The sequence below is a fragment of the Lethenteron reissneri genome, chromosome 24 (assembly GCF_015708825.2).
Source record: "Lethenteron reissneri isolate LAM-NWPU_2019-01 chromosome 24, ASM1570882v1, whole genome shotgun sequence".
Lineage (NCBI taxonomy): Eukaryota > Metazoa > Chordata > Hyperoartia > Petromyzontiformes > Petromyzontidae > Lethenteron > Lethenteron reissneri.
The window spans coordinates 15,822,417-15,843,032 of NC_083802.1; the positions used below are offsets into that span (position 1 = coordinate 15,822,417).

The 20,616-nt window shown below is 48.1% G+C and overlaps 1 protein-coding gene across 1 annotated transcript; it reads right to left on the reverse strand.

Annotated features, from left to right (window-relative positions):
* Positions 1 to 1,029: 1,029 nt before the first annotated feature.
* SLC25A42 (solute carrier family 25 member 42) lies at positions 1,030 to 20,616 on the reverse strand. The gene is made up of 8 exons (XM_061558486.1): positions 20,455 to 20,616; positions 11,984 to 12,221; positions 8,375 to 8,480; positions 7,997 to 8,022; positions 6,326 to 6,492; positions 5,143 to 5,259; positions 3,098 to 3,249; positions 1,030 to 2,138 (listed from the first exon to the last, which is right to left on the reverse strand). The coding sequence occupies exons 2-8, from the start codon at positions 12,068 to 12,070 to the stop codon at positions 1,729 to 1,731; spliced, it is 1,065 nt and encodes a 354-aa protein (XP_061414470.1). The 5' UTR covers positions 12,071 to 12,221; positions 20,455 to 20,616; the 3' UTR covers positions 1,030 to 1,728.

Below are 20,616 nucleotides of genomic sequence, written 5' to 3' on the forward strand. Positions count from 1 at the left end.
TTCCCCGCGAAAGCAAACGCAACGCGATGGATTTATTTTGTAGTCATTGTTATCCTTGTTGCTGCAATCGTTGGGGTGACTAGGTTGAGCGAGACCCATCACCTCGCCAAGACACGAGAATCCAGATTGATCATGGGGTGGGGGGGGGGGGGTGAGGGGGGCGACTCTTAATCGGGATATACGAACCCAGGATCTCGACAGGTGCCGGGGTCTCACGGCTCTGACCGCACAGAGCCACCCGGCAATCTTGAACATCCCGTAATTCTAAAACGCGTCATCTCTATAAATGATTGTCCAAAAAGTGCTAGTGCTCATTTACGGGACAAACGCAGTTATAGAGGAGGTAGGGGCACGGGGGGGGGGGTGTAATACTGCGATCACACAAAGCCACCGACAACCACATCGCCTTCTCCCCTTTTGATCTTTAAAAAACTCATTGCCACCGTTCAGTCAACTTGGCACGCTCCACATGATCATAACAAACCACGGACAAGAACGCAGTAAAATACTCATCAGCACTAAGCAGTTTTCTACCTCTCTCGCCGTTAAACGTTTAATACACTTTACATAATAAAATAAGGCCATCGCACGCGCCACACGAAAACATATCGTGGGTCAACGAGTCTCATTTGTCGAATTCGCACGATCACCTCCCGACTCGTCAAAGTTGCATTGTGTGCTTGGACTTGGCTCTTGGAAACGTGGACTACATTTTTCCCGCCGGCTAAGATTTTGTGCGGGGAAAAATAAAACCTCACGGCAAAAAGAGGCGCCGGTCGATCGTCGCAACTGCACGGCGATCCGCCCACTGGCGGCGTTTGTTCTCCGCCGCCGCCAAAAGGGCAGTCCCAGCTCCCGCCACCCCCCTTGTGACCTCTCGACCCACGAACATCGCACATCGAAACCCCCCCGAGAGCGCTTGTACCAAACCTTGCAACGTTCACGGGGCGTTAAATCAGCGCAGCGCTAGGGGGGGGGGGGGGTACGTAGGGGGTCTGGGGCAAAAGAAGACGGGATGCACTGTGAGACTTGCATTGAAAAAAACATATTTAGTTTTTGTTTTACTTTTAATCAAAAGAACCCAATTAAGTAAAACAGCCGTTGCACGCTGGCAAAAGGCACAATCGGGGGACCCACGCTCGCACACTCGTCTGGCAGAGTGAGGGAGCAGGGGTCGCTTGAAAGCGAAGTTTACCCGACTCCAGACCTCGTGACCCACCGCAGAACGCCGTTTCCACGACTCGCCCACCTTCTCTGTTCAAGTGCAAATTCAGTCGCCGCGTGTCACGCGCGTCCGACGATCGCCAAACGCGTCCCCAAGCACTCAAAGCGAGTGCCTGGCCCCTGGGGAGACAAAGACGGCCGGGAGCAGTGCCCTTCCAAATCTCAACAGGTGCTCGCCAACAGCACTTGCCCCAACAGCCTATTTGAAGGCTACAGCGAGATATTGGTCTCCCGACTTCTTCCCCACGTGACTTACACCGCATTTCTGGATTCGAACCAAGGCTCTCCCCGCGTCAACGTGGAACAGGTTTTAGCGACCGACCGACGCATCCGGCAAGCAGCCGACTCAACGTGCAATTGTGAACAATTTTAGAAGACTGGCAAACGCACATCGGCGGTACCCAGGGTGGGATGCGACCAATGGACTATGGGAAACCCCGAGTAAAAGAGAACGGAGAAAGGGGGTGCGTGCCCCCCCCCACACCTCCCCTCACCCAAACGCGACTACGTGAGCCCGAGCCAGCGGAAGACGTCCTGGATGAAGTCAAAGGTGGTGAAGCTGATGCCCGTGCAGATGGGGCCCTTCACCCAGTTCATGCTCAGGCCCTTGTAGAGGCCGCGCCGGAATCCCTCCTCGCGCACGATCAGCCGCGCCGTCGACAGCACCGAGGTGTAGGCCCCTCCGGCCCCGCGAGGTTCGCCCATCAGCAGCATGGGGTGAGCGGTGGCGGCGGGGTGGCCGTGGCCACTCCCCCCGTGGACCAGTGCCATGCGCGCTCCTCCCGTCACCACCGACGTCTGCATGCGACGCCGCACCACGTCCAGCGGGTAGGACGCCGTCTGGCTCAGGAGGCCCGCGCAGCCGCCAAACAGGAGACGCTCCATCGGGCTGGGCTCCCGGCGGCCAGAGTAGTCTGCCGACGGCGGACAGGGACGGACGGACAGGGACGGACAGATGGAATAGATGAGCGGACAGACAGGATGGATGTACGAACATGTCAGAATCTGAATATTTCATCAGACTGGAGGAATCCAATGAGTTATAAAGCTCTTTTTCACAAATGTCCAGTAGTGGATATATGGACAGATGGATGGACAAATGCTCTTGAGATGAAAAATAGTCATTGATTGAAATCCATGGAATAGATTATATTTCTACAGAATCTAAATGCGAATGCATCCTGAAGTTGCCATACAACATGAGTGGAACATGTGCACCATGGCAGAAATGAGGCACACATATGTACATCTCATGTCATCATCCGACATCTATCCACTTCTGGTTGAAATCTTCCTCAGGCCATCGCCTATCCCTAAGGGTCTCATAATGCAAACATTCAACTGGGCTCCTGCACATGAAGCTCATCTCATCGCTCTAGTCACCACGAAGGACGTCCTCACGAGCGCGTTCCCTCCTCTGGCTGCCACTCCATCGTCGGTCTCATCCCTTCCGGCGACGCGGAGAGCTGCGCACGTCAAAGTCGTACCGTCCTGCGACGTCTACGCTCCCCGACTTCACCAACCCGCACGGTGAAGTACAGTCAGATCGCCTCCAACGTAAAGTTTTTTCGCGGCAGGCCCTCATCCAGCCGTCGAAGGAACACTACGGGCCGCACGTGTTTACGTACAGACCACCACAAAGGTGGCGGCAATCAACAACAAACAACTACCAACTAACAACGACCAACTAAACTGCGACGATCCATTGAACCTGAAGCAGTGTAACACAACTGAAAAAGGGTCGGGGAGAATCGTGGCCCAAACTCGTATCGTGAGCTCCGGTGGACTGAGCGCGAGCGGGGACAGGGCGGAGCGGGCAGAGCAGGCAACGGCATGCGGGCATGCGGGCAGGCGGGCTGGCCGCAGCTGGCACCTCTGTGCAGGTTCTTGCACGTCTCGTAGGTGAAGAAGCTAAGGCCCGCGTAAGGGATGATGCCCAGGATCGTGGGGCTGAACCCGCGGAACAGCGTCGCCACCCCTTCCTCTCGCCGGATTCGAACGAACATGTGCACCACGCTGCTGTACCTATGGGGTGGTGGGGAGGGGGAAGGGTGGGAGGGGAGGTAAGGTGGGGGGGGAAGGGTGGGGGGAGTGAAAGACCGGACCGGAGGTTGACGCTTAGAATAAACTACTAAACTATTTTTATTTCACCAGGTAAGGCCCAATGAGCAACGTAGCTCGTTTACAGAAGGAACCTGGCCATCACAAGTGATAGCTCAACGAAGTGGCTTAACATCACGTGGGAATTTGTAGCAGCCAAATACTCGAAACGCGTGTCGATTCCAAATGTGGGGGGGAAAACCCGGAGGAACCCGGAGAAAAATCCACGTGACCACGGTGGAGAGACACATGCAAACTCCAAATATAGAGCAGCAGGCGTCAGGGTCGAGATCGAACCCACGACCTCCCCCATACCAGGCAAGGGAGGTACCCCAATCTCACCACCGTGGCGATCGATACAACGGCAGCCCCGAAAAAATACCGCGGCGTGTGTGCCTGTGTTAACCGGAGAAAAATACGCGCCGCCTGCGTCAATAGTGGACGTTCACGATGCCGTGACGTCGCTCGACAAGAGTGGGCCAATGCGTGCTGGCTTCATGCACAAACATTTGGCAAATTAGAAAAATTTACCGGCAAATCTCTCAATCATCGCCCCCTACCGGTGGACCGCAGAGTTTTGGGCAATTGTTGCCACTGCCCTGCAGGGTTTCCTGCCCCGAGTGAGCTAGATAGAACAAATAGCCCTCTCTTATTAGCGACCTTTATGGCATTCCAATACGATACAATATAAAACGTAACAAAACAATGGTAATCACGAGATCAGTTTCCCATAGCTTTGTAATCATATTGAAATGTTTTGTTACACCGTGTTTCTGCTGTAAGTCTGCCATCTGATAATCGTTGGAACTTGACAATCTGTACATCGCTAATATCGCGCGCACTGCAAGTCGCACGCGGAATGATTAAGTAATTAAATGAACGGCAAAAATGATGACGCCTATAATCAACACGGTGTCAATTACTCCGAAAAATAAATTACACAGCATTAACTTAACGGATAATAACCCTCACCATACAACCTAGTTAAACAATAACCACGATGAAAGCAATATTAGGCAAACCTTCACGATACAATTATTGTGTCATGAACATTCGACGATATCGAATTTAATTAATATTTATTATCCGCAATAAAGTTTTTTTTTTAACGCTATCTACCCAAAAAAAACCCTTTATTATGGATAATATTGGTCGCGAAAGCCTGCGCGTTATATTTATTAATTCATATTTATAAAGCGCTTTCACTCAAGGTGCTTGACACAGCTTACAAAACGGTGACATAATGGAGAAGCGGTGAGGCTTAAAGAGAGGATCAGAAGGCGGTCAAGGAGGGGGACTGCTTCATGTACTGGGGCAGTGTTGAGTCCCTTGGCAGTGTTGAGTCTATGAGTAGTGTTAAGTCTATGGGCAGTGTTGAGTCTATGGGCAGTGTTGAGTCTATGGGTAGTGTTGAGCCTATGGGCAGTGTTGAGTCTATGGGCAGTGTTGAGTCTATGGGCAGTGTTGAGTCTATGGGCAGTGTTGAGTCTATGGGTAGTGTTGAGCCTATGGGTAGTGTTGAGTCTATGGGTAGTGTTGAGTCTATGGGTAGTGTTGAGTCTATGGGCAGTGTTGAGTCTGTGGTGCAGTGTTGAGTCTATTGGCAGTGTTGAGTCTATTGGCAGTGTTGAGTCTATGGGCAGTGTTGAGTCTATGGGCAGTGTTGAGTCTGTGGGTAGTGTTGAGTCTGTGGGCAGTGTTGAGTTTATGGGCAGTGTTGAGTCTATAGACAGTGTGAGTCTACAGGCAGTGTGAGTCTGTGGGCAGTGTTGAGTCTAAGACGCAACACATGAACAAATACACGGTGCATGCCCTTACATCTCCTTATGCGTGACGGCCATGCACGCGCGCATCATGTCCAGCGGGTACGTGAGCATCACCGCCGTCACACCGGCAAATGCGCCAGCGAGGAAGCGCGGTAATGGGGGCAGAGGCCTGGAAAGGGTGGGATGTGGTGTCGGAGGGGTGGGGGTGGAGCAATTCGTAAAAATCAAAGTGATTACAAATGTCTGAGAGTATCTCCACACTCTCCTGTGGAATGAAAAGAAATGTAAAAAACAAATCACCTGCAAACAAACTTAAAAATTATTGGCAGAAAGTCACCGACACACCCACCCACCCACACTCACGCATGAATGCACACACCCCTTCTTAACTACAAAGATCCCCCGTATAGCACTAACAGACTGTTGGGGCAAGTGTAATTTGGGAGCACCTATGAAAGCCGGCACCGCACACGAGGTGGGTGGCCAGTACCACGCCCGACCGCCTTTGTCTCGTCAGTTATGATGTTTACACACCGCACCAGGTACTCATTTCATTTAAGGCTGAGTCAACCTAGGGGAGGCCCAGAACCGGTTCAGATAATCGTCACTGGTGTTGGCCGTGAGTGGGAATCGAACCCGGGTCGTTGGGTTCATAGCGCAGCGTGCTAACCGCTACGCCACCGCTCCCCACACACACACACATGGGGACACATACCTGGACACACACACACTTTCTACCCACCCACACACACTTTCTACACACACACACACACATGGACACACACACACACACGGGGACACACACACACTTCCTACCCACCCACCCACACTCACACACATGGGGACACACACATGGGAACACACACACACATGGGAACACACACACGGGGACACACACACTTCCTACCCACCCACCCACACTCACACACATGGGGACACACACACATGGGGACACACACACACACGGACACACACACACACTTTCTACCCACACACACACACACACATGGACACACACACACATGGGGACACACACACACTTCCTACCCACCCACCCACACTCACACACATGGGGACACACACATGGGAACACACACACACGGGGACACACACACACACGGGGACACACACACTTCCTACCCACCCACCCACACTCACACACATAGGAACACACACATAGGAACACACACACACTTCCTACCTACCCACCCACACTCACACACGCAGGTACCGACCTGCCCGTAGGGTAGTAGTAGCGGCTGAGCAGGCGCTTGTACTGCTCGTGGGCGCAGAACTGGATGGCGGCGTAGGGCACGACGCGCGCCATCGTGGCCGAGTTTCCGCGCCACAGGCTCAGCAAGCCCTCGGCCTTGTACGTGGCGTAGATGAGGCGGTACGCTTCCTGCCAACGGGAACGCGAAAGACACAACGCGGGCCCCGTGCACGTGGATCGCGCGGGGAACGAGGGGAGCGGCGAGGGCACGGGTCGCGGCCCACCGACTGCGATTTTGGATGCGGGAGTTGGTGGAACGTGCCGCGATGAATGTGTTTGTTAGGAGGAGGGCGACCCACAAGTTAAAGACGCTGGCCGGGAGGCGGTAGTGCAGCTTTCGGCGCGCTGCGCTACGAACCCGACGACCCCGGGTTCGTTTCTCACTCACGACTAATAACAGTGGCGAATATCTGAACCGGTTCTGGGCCTCCCCGAGGTAGACTCAGCTTCAAATTAGGACCTGGTGTGGTGTGTAAACATCGACATAGAGGAGACAAAGGCGGCCGGGCATGGTGCTGGCCACCCACACCCTCGAGTGCCGTGCCGGCCTTCATAGGTGCTTGTTAACAGCACTTGTTCTTGGTCTGTTCCAGGCTATAGTTCATCTACATTCCTAGAATTATCCATTTTGGCTCGTTTATTATTTACTTTGGCTCGTATTTACCATCTCGTTTGCACTATTTTCCCATTTCCAAACTCCACAAACCTTCATGCTGCACTGGCATATAATTTGCATAGATTAAGAATATATATTCTGACCTATGTATCGTAATCCTTCGTAATTAATCGACAAGTCAAAAGCATTGTTCCTTCCGTAATACACATACACAGTACGTGTATATATGTGAACAGACTCGAGTGTGGCTTTGAAGATGTGATTATTTAAATATTTCCATTTTTTCCCGGAGGCAGAAATCTTGGTCTTAGACGTTAACATGTTTCATTCTTGGCCTTAATTGCACCACCAAACATCATTAATTATTTGCCTTAATTGCAATAAATACAATTCATCCTTGGCCTCAATCGTTCACAGCAACATCATTCAATCTTTGCCTTAATTGCAACAAACAAATCATTAATTAGTGGCCTAAAAATCGCTAAACAATCATCCGACTGCTGTTGGTTAGGGGGATGGGATGAATTTGACACCTGACCAGTTGTTGGGTCAACTCCTCGACCTTTGTGTGACTGGGATAGTCATCCCTACTCGGAGCGGGGGAAGAGGACGTTATATTTTATATGCATGTAGATTATTTGGATTATTTTGCCTGCTATAAATGACCACGTGATAAGCCACTCTGTTGAGCTATCACTACGCGTGGCCAAGTCGCTTCTGAAAAATGAGCTAATCGCTCAGTGGGCTTTACCGGGATAAATAAATAATAATAGTTTAGTTTTTGTATTGTTTGTTGTTGTCACGTTCTGATCTGCCCCGGTTGGACATTATGTGAAAGAGAGCTGCATAGCTCATCGGATTCCTCCAACATAAATAATCAGATTTTTGTTGAAAGACAAAAAATAAATACAAATATTAAGGTTAATAATTGTGTCGAATCCTTTCGTATACAGAGGTAATCACTCAAGCTTGGTGCAACTGAAAACGGGGAGCGGTGCAATTTATGCGAGGCCTCACCTTGGCAGAGAAGCGATTGGACGACACTGCAAAGCAAAACAACCAACATGGCGTCAAAGACGCGTCCATCACGGGCATCGACGAGAAATTAATATCGCCAAAAAGAAGGTGGGGGGGGGGCTTGTGTGCTTTCCATATTCATTTATTTTATTCGAGGAGGGAAACTCCTGCAGCCTCGCGTCTGCAACACGACGGGAGGGAACACGACCGACAGAGCGTCCACCGGGGAGACGGAGTGATAGAAAAGGGCTAACGTACAGACGCAAGGTGGATTTTCATATTGCAGGACCATGGAGGCTTTGATCGAGCAGCAGCGGATAGATCACGGCCGGCGAAACATTCACGGCGAACGAAGGCAGCGAGGCTTCTTTGTCGTACCTTGGAACATGATTTTGGTTCTGTCCAGCGGAGCGATGGACGTTTTCGCTACGGCCCCTGCCATCGCGCCCCCCACCAGGGAGTTCAACACAGGCTTGTGCTGCACCTGCGGCAACACAGCGAGCAGCGTCGTCAGCGGTGGTCTCCTCCCGGATTCCAACCCCTCGGCAGGTGAGCTCGGTGAATTTTTACGAGCTGCCAGCCAGGCGTTTCATCACTACCACCGTGAAAAATCGCTGCTCTCACGAACACAATACGATGCAGATGTCTCAGATGCTGGCTTTCGACTGTCGTGCCCTATCGTCCGTCTTTAATCTCGGGTCCCTATGAAGGAGAACTTGGTGAGAAGTTTTTTTCCTTTGGGTATTTCGGTAAAGCCACGTAGATAAAAAAAAAATAAAAAAAAATAACAATATCACGACGAAAAATATAGCGCTATTTTTTCACCCGATGACGATTGCTTGTTGCGATCGAAACGTCGTAACATTGTTATTTTTATTATTTGTTGTATCTACGCGGCTTTACCGAAAGACTCAAAGAATATTAATTCCTGCAGTCACAAAAGCTTTAAGTCAATATTCGTGAGAAGTGTTAAGCAGAAAGGACTAGCGTGCCAGACAATGCAAATTTCAGGAGAGACGCTGCGACTCCGCCAAGATGAAAAGGAGGGAAGCAGTCGCTCGCAAACTTGCTTCGACTTCAAGCTCAAGAATTCAAACCGAGTGCATGGTCACATGCCGCCCGGTCACCAATGGGCATGCGTGTACATGCACAGCCCCTTTTGTCAAATCCACTGCTGGATGACGGCCTTTCCATATGCTGCGTGAGTCACCAATCACAAACTCGTACTGTATAAAAACCGGTTTGTACTTAATCTGTTCTGGCCCTGCTCCGACTATATACTTGGGCAGATATGCTCTGGCAGAAACATGTGTGGTTCTGCTGTGTGTAGTGGGGGGGGGGGGGGAATCTGCAATGGATTAAACATAAAAGCTTTGCTCTGCTCCCAAACGCAGAGATCTCGGGGCATGCGATGGCACTTCAATTCAACAATCAACAAGTATTGTTACACTCACAACACATGCATTGCATGGAGCACGTGCATTGCAATATATATTTTTTCAGGATCAGAAGTTTATTTCCCCGAGTAAAGCCCTTTGAGCTCAAAATCTCTTTCCAAGGGTGACTCGGCTGGCAGACAATGTCAAAGCATTCCACAATTACAGATAAAAATTACATTCACACTTAAACTTTAGCGATTTTAAGAGAGTCGGTTTAAATGAGGACAGAGATGGCAGAATAGGGATGCCAAGACACACGAAACGTAGGCGGTTCCAAACACTTTGGGGCAGCTACACTAAAATGCTTCCGATCCAAATTTTGCACAAAATATGGAAACTATTAAGACGATCAGAGATGCATCGCAGATTATATTCATAAGCAACATGCCCAAGAGTACGTGCACTGTGGAGGTGGAGCGATGGAATCAGCTCGCGTGCAGGAGCTCGCTGGATTACTACATTGCAGGATCGTGAGAGATGGCGATGGCTTGGGAAAGCCTTCATCTAGCGGTGAATTGGTCATGGCTAATGATGGTTATTCTACTACACAAACCTGTGAATGGGGGATCACCATACGTTACGTTTACAGCCCTCTGTCAATCCACTGCTGGATGAAGGCCTCCCCACGCCGTGTTGGTCACGGGTGAAGTGGGGTGGGGGTGCCGAATCAAACTCAATCGGTGAGGTTCAGAGCGCAGTTAGTTAGTCATGGGTAGGAAAATACGCTTCTGAATTCAAACAAAAATATTCTTTGGGTCTTTCGGTAAAGTCACGTAGATAGAACAATTAAATAATTAAAATTTAAATGAAAAGAAAGTTAATTAAAAAAAATATTTTATTTGTATTCATTTTTATTAATAATAAAATAAAATGTATTCACTTTATTTTCATTTTTATTATTTTATAGTTCTATCTACGTGACTTCACCGAAAGACCCAAAGAATATTAATTCCTGCAGTCACGAAAGCTTTAAGTCAAGATTAAACAAAAAAATTCGATACATTATCCATTCATCAGCTTCACTATGTGCGTAGCACAAAGGCACATTATGCAACACCACTCATTACCGCACCCGGATTACGGCGCAGGGTTGGCAATGCCTCCCAGGCAGAGGAACCTCTTCGCACGGAAGGTGGGCTCTGTGCGGTCCTAAACATGTTTTTCAGCATTGCGATAGGGCCCTTAGTATATAAAAAGTTAACTTCAAGCGATTTCCTGCTCAAATGCGCACTGCGGCGGTGTTCTCCTCCTGTTCACAGCCCTGAGCCAGTGGTGGAAATTCCGCATTCGTATGGCGGGGGGACGAGTCGAAGCATGTGTAGGACAACCATCGTTGACTTGACCCGCGAAGTTTTATCGACCCGGGAGGCGTGGTTCGATGCACGTATCGTAATCGTGAGGACCGATTTTTCAACCGTTAAACCAATTCATTATTGCATGCCCTCACCTCTGATTCGCCCTGCACCTCCGATTAGCACGGTTGGCTACATACGGCGCGAAAGGAGTTCAACATACACACATACATACGTGCCTGCGATCAAAAGCATGCAGCGATTCCCCCCTTTTGACTGCAGGAACTATCTCAGCGAACGCAAACCTCGGCCAGTACCACCGTTAACTTACTTCTGCTCGAGCTCATCTCAGGCCCTCCATATACTGCCCGCCCCCCCCCCCACTCACCCCTATTTCCCCCTGTTTAGTTTCCTGCGATTCCTCTTGCGTTTGGCTTCATGTAACGTTTCCCAAATGTTATGGGGGCGCGCCACTGTGGCCAGACATTAACTGCCTCGCCTGGTTTACAGGAGGTCGTGGGTTCGATCGGCCACGACGCCTGCTGTATATTTAAACTTTGCATGTTCTCCGAGTGGTCGTGTGGATTTTTCTCTGGGTCCTCCGGTTTTTCCCTCCACAATTTAGAAACATGCGTTCGCAGCATTTGGCTGCTATAAATTTCTACGTGATAAGCCACTTGGTTGAGCTATCATCTGTGGCCAGGTCACTTCTGAAAAAAAGAGGGATAGCTCAGTGGGCCCTATTTGGTGAAATAAAAATATTTAGTTTATATCACAAACACTAACATTTGAGATAAAAAGAAACGATTGCTTTGTCAAAGCAATTGTTCCGGCAAGAGTTCCGCAGGAGATTTCCTACGGCCTTGCATAGGAACGCGCCGGTGGTCTGCGGACCACAGCGATGCAAGCCACGGTCTTGGTGAAAAACGAAGTCTTCTATTTCCAAGTTTATTTTCGACCCGCAGCGTTGTGGTCGGACACAGTGACGAAACGGGTCAGTCTGGTAGGCCCGAGTCGTCCACATGGGTGGGGGAATAAAATTGGCGCATTTCACGGCGACAGTAACAATCATTGCCGTGGCGATGGAAATCGGCGATGTTGTGGCGACCGCCTGCCAGTGAAGTGAGCGATTGGGAGTGAATCGGTGAGTTCTGCTTGATGTTGAAGTCAATCCATTTTGTAAAGAATCGCCAGCGCGGCACGCTGCGGGAGCATTCTTTGTGGCGGGGACCGGGCGGGCGGGTGAGCGACCTTACCTGGTTGGGCGGCTGAGTGGAGCGGACGGCGGTTTTGGTGTCACCGGGCACCAGATCCACCCGGCGTTCGTCCGCGTGTTTCCCCATGGTGAGCGCGGGGCCCCCACCACCACCCCCACCCGCCCCCCCACCCTCCCACCGCCCCCCACCGCCCCACCTCAAATCCCTGTCACGTGGCCCGGGTGAGCTCGGCACACACCGGGCACCACCGGGAGCTGTGGCATTCACCGGACGGAGGCTGTGCACACGCACACAGCCACACAGGCACGCACTTTAGTAGACGTCTGTGTGTGTGAGTAGCAGGTGTCTCCCACGTGTCAAATACCTCTGCGTTGAGTGCAACTCGGGTTTCAAGTGAAGATGTCGACCGCACCAACATCACCATCTTTACAACACGGCCATCACAAAACGCAGCCAACGCCACGACCATCGCGTACCGACACCGGCGCTGTTGCTGCCACGAACAGCCATCACCAACATGACCAACGTGAACATGTAACTAAAATCACCTTCACTACCAATTACAAAGATACCCCGTAGAACCTGAACGGACTGTTGGGGCACCTATTAAGGATGGCAAAAACAGCGCACGACGGGGTGGGTAGCCCACCACCACGACGGCTGGATTTGCCTACCTATTGACGAAGCTTACACATCGCACCGGGTACTCATTTGAAGCCTAGTCGATGTTGAGGATGCCCAGGACCGGTTCAAATAATCGTCACTGGTGTTGGCAGTGAGCGGGAGTCGAACTCGGGTCACCGGGCTCGTAGCGCAGTGCGCTAACCGCGACACTGCTGCTCCGCACAAACAACAATTACTACCAACATCACTGCCACCAGCACCATTATCAGCAGCGTCATTACCAAAATCGTCAAGATCTCTATAAGCAGCAGTGCCAGCACAAGCAACACCATCAGAATCAGCAGAAGTATCATCAGCACCACCATCACCACAATAATCCACACCATCATCACCACCATCACGAGCATCTTCACCACCACCATCACCACTCCTACCAGCACCATCACCAACATCACCAGTACATTTTCTGCTCCCACCCACGCAAAACGTTTACAGCGAACACTTCTGGCTTGTGGAAGGAACGAAATAACAGGTATCTTATAGATACTTACCCAGGTGTTGGGTCTCGGGTTGTCCAACACAAGTTTGAAGCTTCGCTTACGCTACGGCCAGGCGTACCACCACAACACCCTTGTGATGTCAACGCAATGTCTTAAAACTTAAGGCAGCGATGGTCACAGCGGTGTTACTCAAGTGCCATGATGGCACGGGCTGAAATTAACTTCAGTCTCTTTTTCTCTCTCTCTCTCTCAATAACGAACTTCAAATGTGCGGCGGACGCCACGAGACACGCACGCACATCTACAAGACGCGAGTCAAAGTGACGTTTGCATCTCTGTCAAATGAGGTTTCGTCAAACGTAGGTTTCGTCAGCAGCCGTGTCCCCAAAGGGTCTCTCAACCACAATGTTCCGGCACAGGCAGCACGGTGTGGCCACGTCTGCCTAAAAAGCAAAGTATATAACGTACAAAAATGTCACACCGCCGATATATAGAGATCACAATCAGCGATGGCATTTTAACTTATGAGGACAGCACAGAATGTCCCCTGTCGATATCGAGTATAAAATGACAAGAAGAATCATGACGTACAATAAAAGAGTTAACTTGTACGTCCTCGGCTGAAAGTTTGCGTGACGATTAAAACGATTTCGCGACTCTAATCGTTGTTAATCAGTCAACACGCGCATGTGGGAATTGATCATGAGCCTACGCTTTCAACACGTGCTTTAAGTCATGTGCCCAACACTTCAAAAATACCCAACCCTCATAAATCACTAAAACAATTCACCTCCTGTAGGGTTTGATGCTAAAGCAGATAGAGCAAAGCCTACTACTTCCATACTCGTTGGGTCTTTCGGTAAAGTCACGTAGATACGAATATGTAAATGTGCAGTTGCACAATATCAGACGTACATTACAGACATTTTAAACATGAGGGTGATCATTAGAGCAATCGTGAAGTGTTTTCTTTACATGGACAATATATGGCCACCAATAAAGGCTACAGTTCAGAGAAATAACATTTTTCCACCTTTCTTGTTAAGGGAGAAACTCGTAAAATAACACGGTGAAAAATAAGAAGAGCTTTTACCCTTTCTGACAATAAAACCAGTGTTAAGATGGTCAAACACCAAATAGATACCTTTTTGCAAGGCATAAAGTCTGCATGAACCACACATACTTGTGACAAAACATGCAAACAAACATGCTCGGATAATATTTGCATTGCCTCGAAAGCCGATTAGCCTACATCAGAGACAGTCTTCTTTAAACCTATTCTTATTTTTCTCCATTTTTTTTATACTGGCAAAAAGATCCCATATATATAAATACCACGGTGTTGAGCGTACTCAGACAAGCTGACCATTTTTTTTTACGATAGAATTGTGGTCGCGATGGTGAATAAAGATGTGTGTGCAAGTCATCACTATTGGCACACTCCCTGAGCAAACCACATTTTCAAAGAAACTACAATTACGTTCAACATGACAAAACACCCCCACACGCCTACGACTGGGACCGTTGTGAAATATTTCACCGGCCGAGACCGCATACGCAGAGAGAAGCTACGCACGGGGCCCCAAATAGTGCAGTACAACGGGCGCAACAACTCATTCCCAATCTTGATTTGAAGCTTTCGTGACTGCAGGAATCCATACTCTTTAGTTCTTTCAGTAAAGTCACGTCGGGTCAGGGGGGGGTCACATGCCCCTGCCCGATGGCGCCAGTCAGCGGTCACAAGGAAAGAAACGCCGGGCCATACCGGGTCACTTTCGCAATGCCAACCGCGCCGATTCCAGCAAAGTCGTGCTACATGTACAAACCCCCGGTTTTTTTAGTCCCATCCGCTGCTGGATGTATGTACGAGCACATGTTGAACTTCTATCGTACCGTGCGTAGCCCAACCGTGCCAATCAGGAGGTGCGGTGACATCCTCCTCCTCATGCGCCGGGGGACATTTGACCATACTTCACCATGCTGGTCAGCACAGAACAGCAGGGTTTGTTGCACTGGCCTCTACTGCACGCAACGCCCATTGCCACCTGCCTCCAATGCACGGGTGGTCGCCGAATTCAAGCAACAAATTCAGGATCAAGCAAGTCTGCTCAGCTTCCGAGGTCTCACGAGATGGGGTGCACCCCCGGGTGATTTGGTCATGAGTGCTCTGTGAAATTTCGGACAACGTGGGGTTAACCGCTTCTCAGCAGTGCTCAAGCTTAACCACATACCATCAAACTGCCCCCGCATATACCCCGACGCATCGCCTCTCCGCTCCACACCGGCACGAGCACCCAGTTGAGAGCAGCTTACGCCTCAGAGCGGTACGCACGCGACGACTGGCACAAGGCCGAAGCATTCATACAATGCCGCTGTCACCTGCCAAGCTGTTGCAAAGTCCAATCGAATTAAAGAGAGGTTAGGCTTGTGGCGTTCGGTAACAAGCTTGGCTCGTCCAGAAACATGTGCGGGCTTTGGTACATATTGTTCGCTGGGGGGGGGGGGGACTGCCCCCCCCCAGTACAGTTTGTACCACCTTCTCATCCCCCCTCGCCACTGTTGTCAAGGCTTAGTAGGTACCTAAACAGTGCTGATACAAACCCGCACAACAACACCAACACAAGTAAATACACGTAGCAAGCAGCGCTTCAAATCCACAGAGAGTTTTTTTTTTACCAAGCGCTGGTGGTTAAGTAGGTGAAGGGTTAGATTAAAATGCACACTGAACGGAATGTATCCCTCCTCCTCCTCCGTCAAGACCAACAGGGGGCTTTGCCGCGTTGCTGTATTACGTAACACACGCAGCTCGCTCAGCTCCGTGAAAACATGGCTCCTGCAGGCGTGCCAGCAAGGGCAGGGAGAGGCACGCAGCACGGTGTAGAATTCCCTGCCCCATATCCATTGACCGATTATATTATACATGTCCGTACTTCAATTTCAAATCCACCACTCGTCCTTTTTCCCCCAAGGATATAGCCATGTCACCCACTCCAACACCTTCCCCAACTATGGATCAGGAACATGCAAGGTTTAAATCGACCCCGGCTCTTGGATATGAGATATGCATTTGTTTTAATGAATAACCAAAGCACTCTAGGAAGCACAATGCTTGTGCAATAATGCTTAGATTTGTAATTATTAATTCCCTCCACAAACTCTGCAACAGTGGTTCTATGAATCGTCAAGATTCTGGGTTGGGATACCATTGAGGAATCTTCATTATATTTTAGTCTTGCTTTCACCGTCTCTTTCCTACTCCTCATTTGTATAGTTTTGTCTGATTTATACAATTCTGTTAGCGATATTAGCCTGATGTTAACATAAGCATATCGGTGCCTTAAGTGTATTGTTTTCTCACATGCACAATTAAAAGCATGTATTGGTAGCATAATTATCTCCTGGAATGAATCAATGCCTCTACATGCCAATCAATCTTATTTGTGAGTGTGGCTCCACGAACTCTCTGGCCTATCCATGAGCTATGAAGAAGGGCCGTTGCCCAAAACGTCGCCCATTATCTACCTTTCCCTTTTAAATCAACAGTCTTACTGACAAACGTGTTGAGTTGTATGTTATGTGTGCTTGCGCACCAATGCCAATGGAGTATCACCAAATAACTAGTTTACTTGTTAAGTCACACAGATGACCTTTCTATAAAGCCAGGTGAGAACCCAGTAAGACTAACTCTGTATTTCCAAAAGCACATCGTGTCAACCCATACGATTTACCCGTAATCGTGCACAGGGAAACTGAGTTTTCAGGTCCATACGGCGTAGAGACATTTCAATACGGGCAAAAATAAATATGTTTGTTTATTTGTTTGTGTTTCTCCCTTGTGATGGAACTTTGTAGGATGAACGTTGAGATTTATAAGGGCACGAGTTGACCAATAAGGTCTGAATTGGTCTGTAATAAGGTTGGGCATTGATAAGGGGTTGACTGGTATGTAAGAGCCACATGACCCCAGTTTAACTCGAGTTGCCCACCCCGACATTGCATTTCAGTCTTTGACATTCAACGTCAGAATAATAATATGTATTTATACTAGGTGGAATATGATGAGCTATAAAGCTCTTTTCGATGTCCAGTAGGGGCGGGTCAGAACGTTCCAACAACCAAGAATACAAAAACACGATATTAGTGCAAAGTATCAGAAAGGTAAGCAAATCACTGAAAAAATAAAAATAAACTTAAACAATTTTTTTTATCTTACCATGTAAAGCCCACTGAGATATTAACTTCTTTTTCAAAAGCGACTGGCAACAAATGATAGCTCAACCAAGTGGCTGATCACGTGGAAATTTATAGCAGCCAAAACAAATCTAAACAATCTCAATGCATGAGAATTGGCCACCACCTCGGGCAGGAGACCAAATAATTGTAGCCAATTTCGCTGCAAGAAATGGCCTGAATTTCCAACGTCAAAATGCGGGCCAAGGTGAAATACATGTCAACCCATGAATGCTGTGGGTGGCAGGAAATGTATTAATTTTATTTCCCATTTAATGTGACGATGAATTGTGTCAGCCAATGGAGCTCTCTAGGAAAGACTTGCCCAACCTATGTGATGACTAAAAGACACTTGGAAAATCATAGGAGGCCACTTTTTGGTATTTAAACAAGTCAAGATGCCCTTCAATGGCAACTTGAGTTGAAGTTGTCCTTCAACTCGAGATCAGACTAAACCGAGTGCACTCTCGTGAACTGGAATTGAATGTCCATAGAAGCTGAGCCTACGAGCCTCTTTTTGAAGGGAGGACAACATCGTTCAGCAGAGAAACAGACGTCATACAGCAACAATACTTTAAAAAAACACTACTTGCAGTGCATTGCTGACCCTTGCACTACAAAAAGTTTACGTTCTCGCGGATGTGAACGCTGCATTTAAGAGCACATGTGCCATTTCAACGTCAGAAAATAACATTTCGTCTCAAATGCTTCTAGTGACTTTTGAAGATCTAAATCATTGTGCAGTTACAGGCAATCTTCAGCGGAGCAAACAATTGTTAACTTTTATAGCTGTTTAGCTGTTTCAAGAATGTTCTTTGACAATTACGCATTGTGCACTCTGCAATCACTGCGTGTACCCCCAAGCAACTCATCTCAGGAATAACTAGGTGAGAGGTCAGAGTTAAACGCTTCAGAGAACTGAAGTTAAATAAAAGGCTTGTATATCGGGGTCTTGATCTCGTAAGATCTCGGAATCTAAGCGGGGTTGAGGCTGGATAGGTCACAAAAGCAAAGTTTGTGGGGAATAATAGCCATTTTCTATACTTTAGAGGCATTAGCAATTAGAAAATAACACTTACTACCCAGGGACAAAAATCGTGTTGCAGAGTGAAAATAAATCTCCACGCTCACGAAAGCGCAGCGAATGCAGTCGTACTCTTTGGTTCTTTCGGTAAAGTCACGTCGGTATAAAATAAAAATAAATCACGACGTTTCGGGCGCAACACAAGCGTCCGTCATCACGTGTTTTCATCTGGATATATCAACTGTAATTGGGTCACACAAACCCTGCAGCCAATAGACACTCCACATTGAGGGCAATTGCGGGGGGAAAACGGATTATTAATTAATCGAATCGTGCCATTGAATCTTAAAAAAAACATAAAATCATCAATGGGGGTTCAATTGTAACACGCTTAACCTGTGCCTACTCTGAGTCTGTGGGTGGTAGTAGGGGGTACAGGTGGTGGCATCGGTCAGTCACCTGTCAGTCGACCCATGGGTACCCACTGGGTCTGTTCCGTGACCTCCTGCCAGGGAGCGTTCGACAACATAACGTGGCCTTAAAGTGCACGTATCCTGGCACAAGCGGTCGTGGTGATGACACATTTATATTTACGCTATCTCACCCAAACCCCACTCCCACCCCCCCCCCCCCGTTTTTATCACAAAACTAACTCATTGTGAACAAAATACGAGTTAATAATGAGTTGCGTGAATAGATCACGCTTTGATTCGTGTGATGATCATCACAGAGGCGCTGTGTAGCCGGCGTTTCTCGCTTCGTGACAGGCGAGTAACAACGCAGCAAAGCCATCAGCGGCTTTAGAAGAGATATATGAAGTGTGGGAACAGTTTATTCTGTAAGCGTATGACAAGCTTGCCTGGGGTAGGGCTTAATAGATTTAAAACATGTGATGGAGCATTACCACGTGATACCATCAAAATATGAACTGCTCTTATATATTATAATGCAAGGATGAGAACTTAAAAAATGTGAATTGCTTCCAACATGTATTTATTGAAATATTTTAATTAGAATGTTTTAGTTGACCAATTATTAAGTTAACTAAATAAAGTTATAATAATTAAAAAACGATTCCAATAAGAAAGTACATTAATAGGACTTTTCAAATCTCCAAAAATCGCAGCCTTTGCGATTTGCTAATGGCATTGTTTCAAATTGCGATTTCGATTTTAAATCGATTAATCGTTCAGCCCTAGCCTGGTGGGGGGTATGTTTGCCCGCAAAGTGCCAAGGTTGTTAACACAAGGCCATAAGTCAAACAGGGTTCGTCTTTGTGGCAAACCTACAACAGCCCTTCCACTCCAATAATGAATATAAAATTAAACTTCAACCCCCTGCTCACAGATCCGTCACCAAACATAAACCTCCTACGAAATGTATACATCTTGGCCCGTTGTATTGTTATAGTGCATGGGGTATATTTTATTATCGTTGTGATGTTGTGATGTACAGCGTTATCATTGGGTAGCATTACATATGTTGTTACATCGTTATACATATTCTGTACAATGTGTGAACATTATTCACGCAACATTGTTATTCTTATACAGCACTAATGTATCATAACGGTCAGGGCCTTATGAAATGTATGCATTCTATTCATGTTGTCATATTTTTCTTCTACAGCTGTTGTTACTTTAAAGGTATGTTATTGTGACACACTATTGCTGTTGCGTTATGTTACAATGTTGCATTATGCTGTTGTTATTGCTGCTGTTATATTGACATTATTGCCACAATGCTATTGTGTTGTACACCTGTAATCATGACCATACTTTAACACTACAGTGCGCGTCGTATCGCTACATTACAACATATATTTACAGCCAAGCGACCATAACAACTTCAGTTGTACAACTTGTACAAGTTTAACTTGTAAAATTTGTACAACGACTATTTGTTTCGCGTTTCTTGATAACGCATTCCACCGGTACCTTACGCATCCACACGCTCTTAGCATCACGCACAAGCAAGTTGACAACAACGCCACATGTTGTTATTGTGAATGTAACGTTATTTACCACCGCACTGTCCTACTACCAACTCCGACAGTACACAATGTGTTAGAACTGTCACGACGAAAGGTCGTGGGTTAACGGAGGGATGGGTACGTATTGACGCTCACAGACCTGTCCGCGCAGACTCCGGCCGACGACACGAGGGCGCAAGCTGTGCACAATTAGCAATGCAATTAGAACAAAACCCGAGCGGGTCGAACCGAGGTTTTAAATTTTAACAACGAAACGCCGCTAAGTTGACCGCTCCGCTCGAGGCCCTCGAATGTTGTGAGG

Excerpts from the sequence above, each read along its gene's own strand:
- SLC25A42 (XM_061558486.1), bottom strand. The coding sequence starts at position 12,070 with ATGGGGAAACACGCGGACGAACGCCGGGTGGATCTGGTGCCCGGTGAC. Across the intron at positions 8,481-11,983 it reads CCACTCAGCCGCCCAACCAG|GTGCAGCACAAGCCTGTGTT; the intron begins GTAAGGTCGCTC and ends GTGTTGCCGCAG. Across the intron at positions 5,260-6,325 it reads TACTACTACCCTACGGGCAG|GCCTCTGCCCCCATTACCGC; the intron begins GTCGGTACCTGC and ends CACCCTTTCCAG.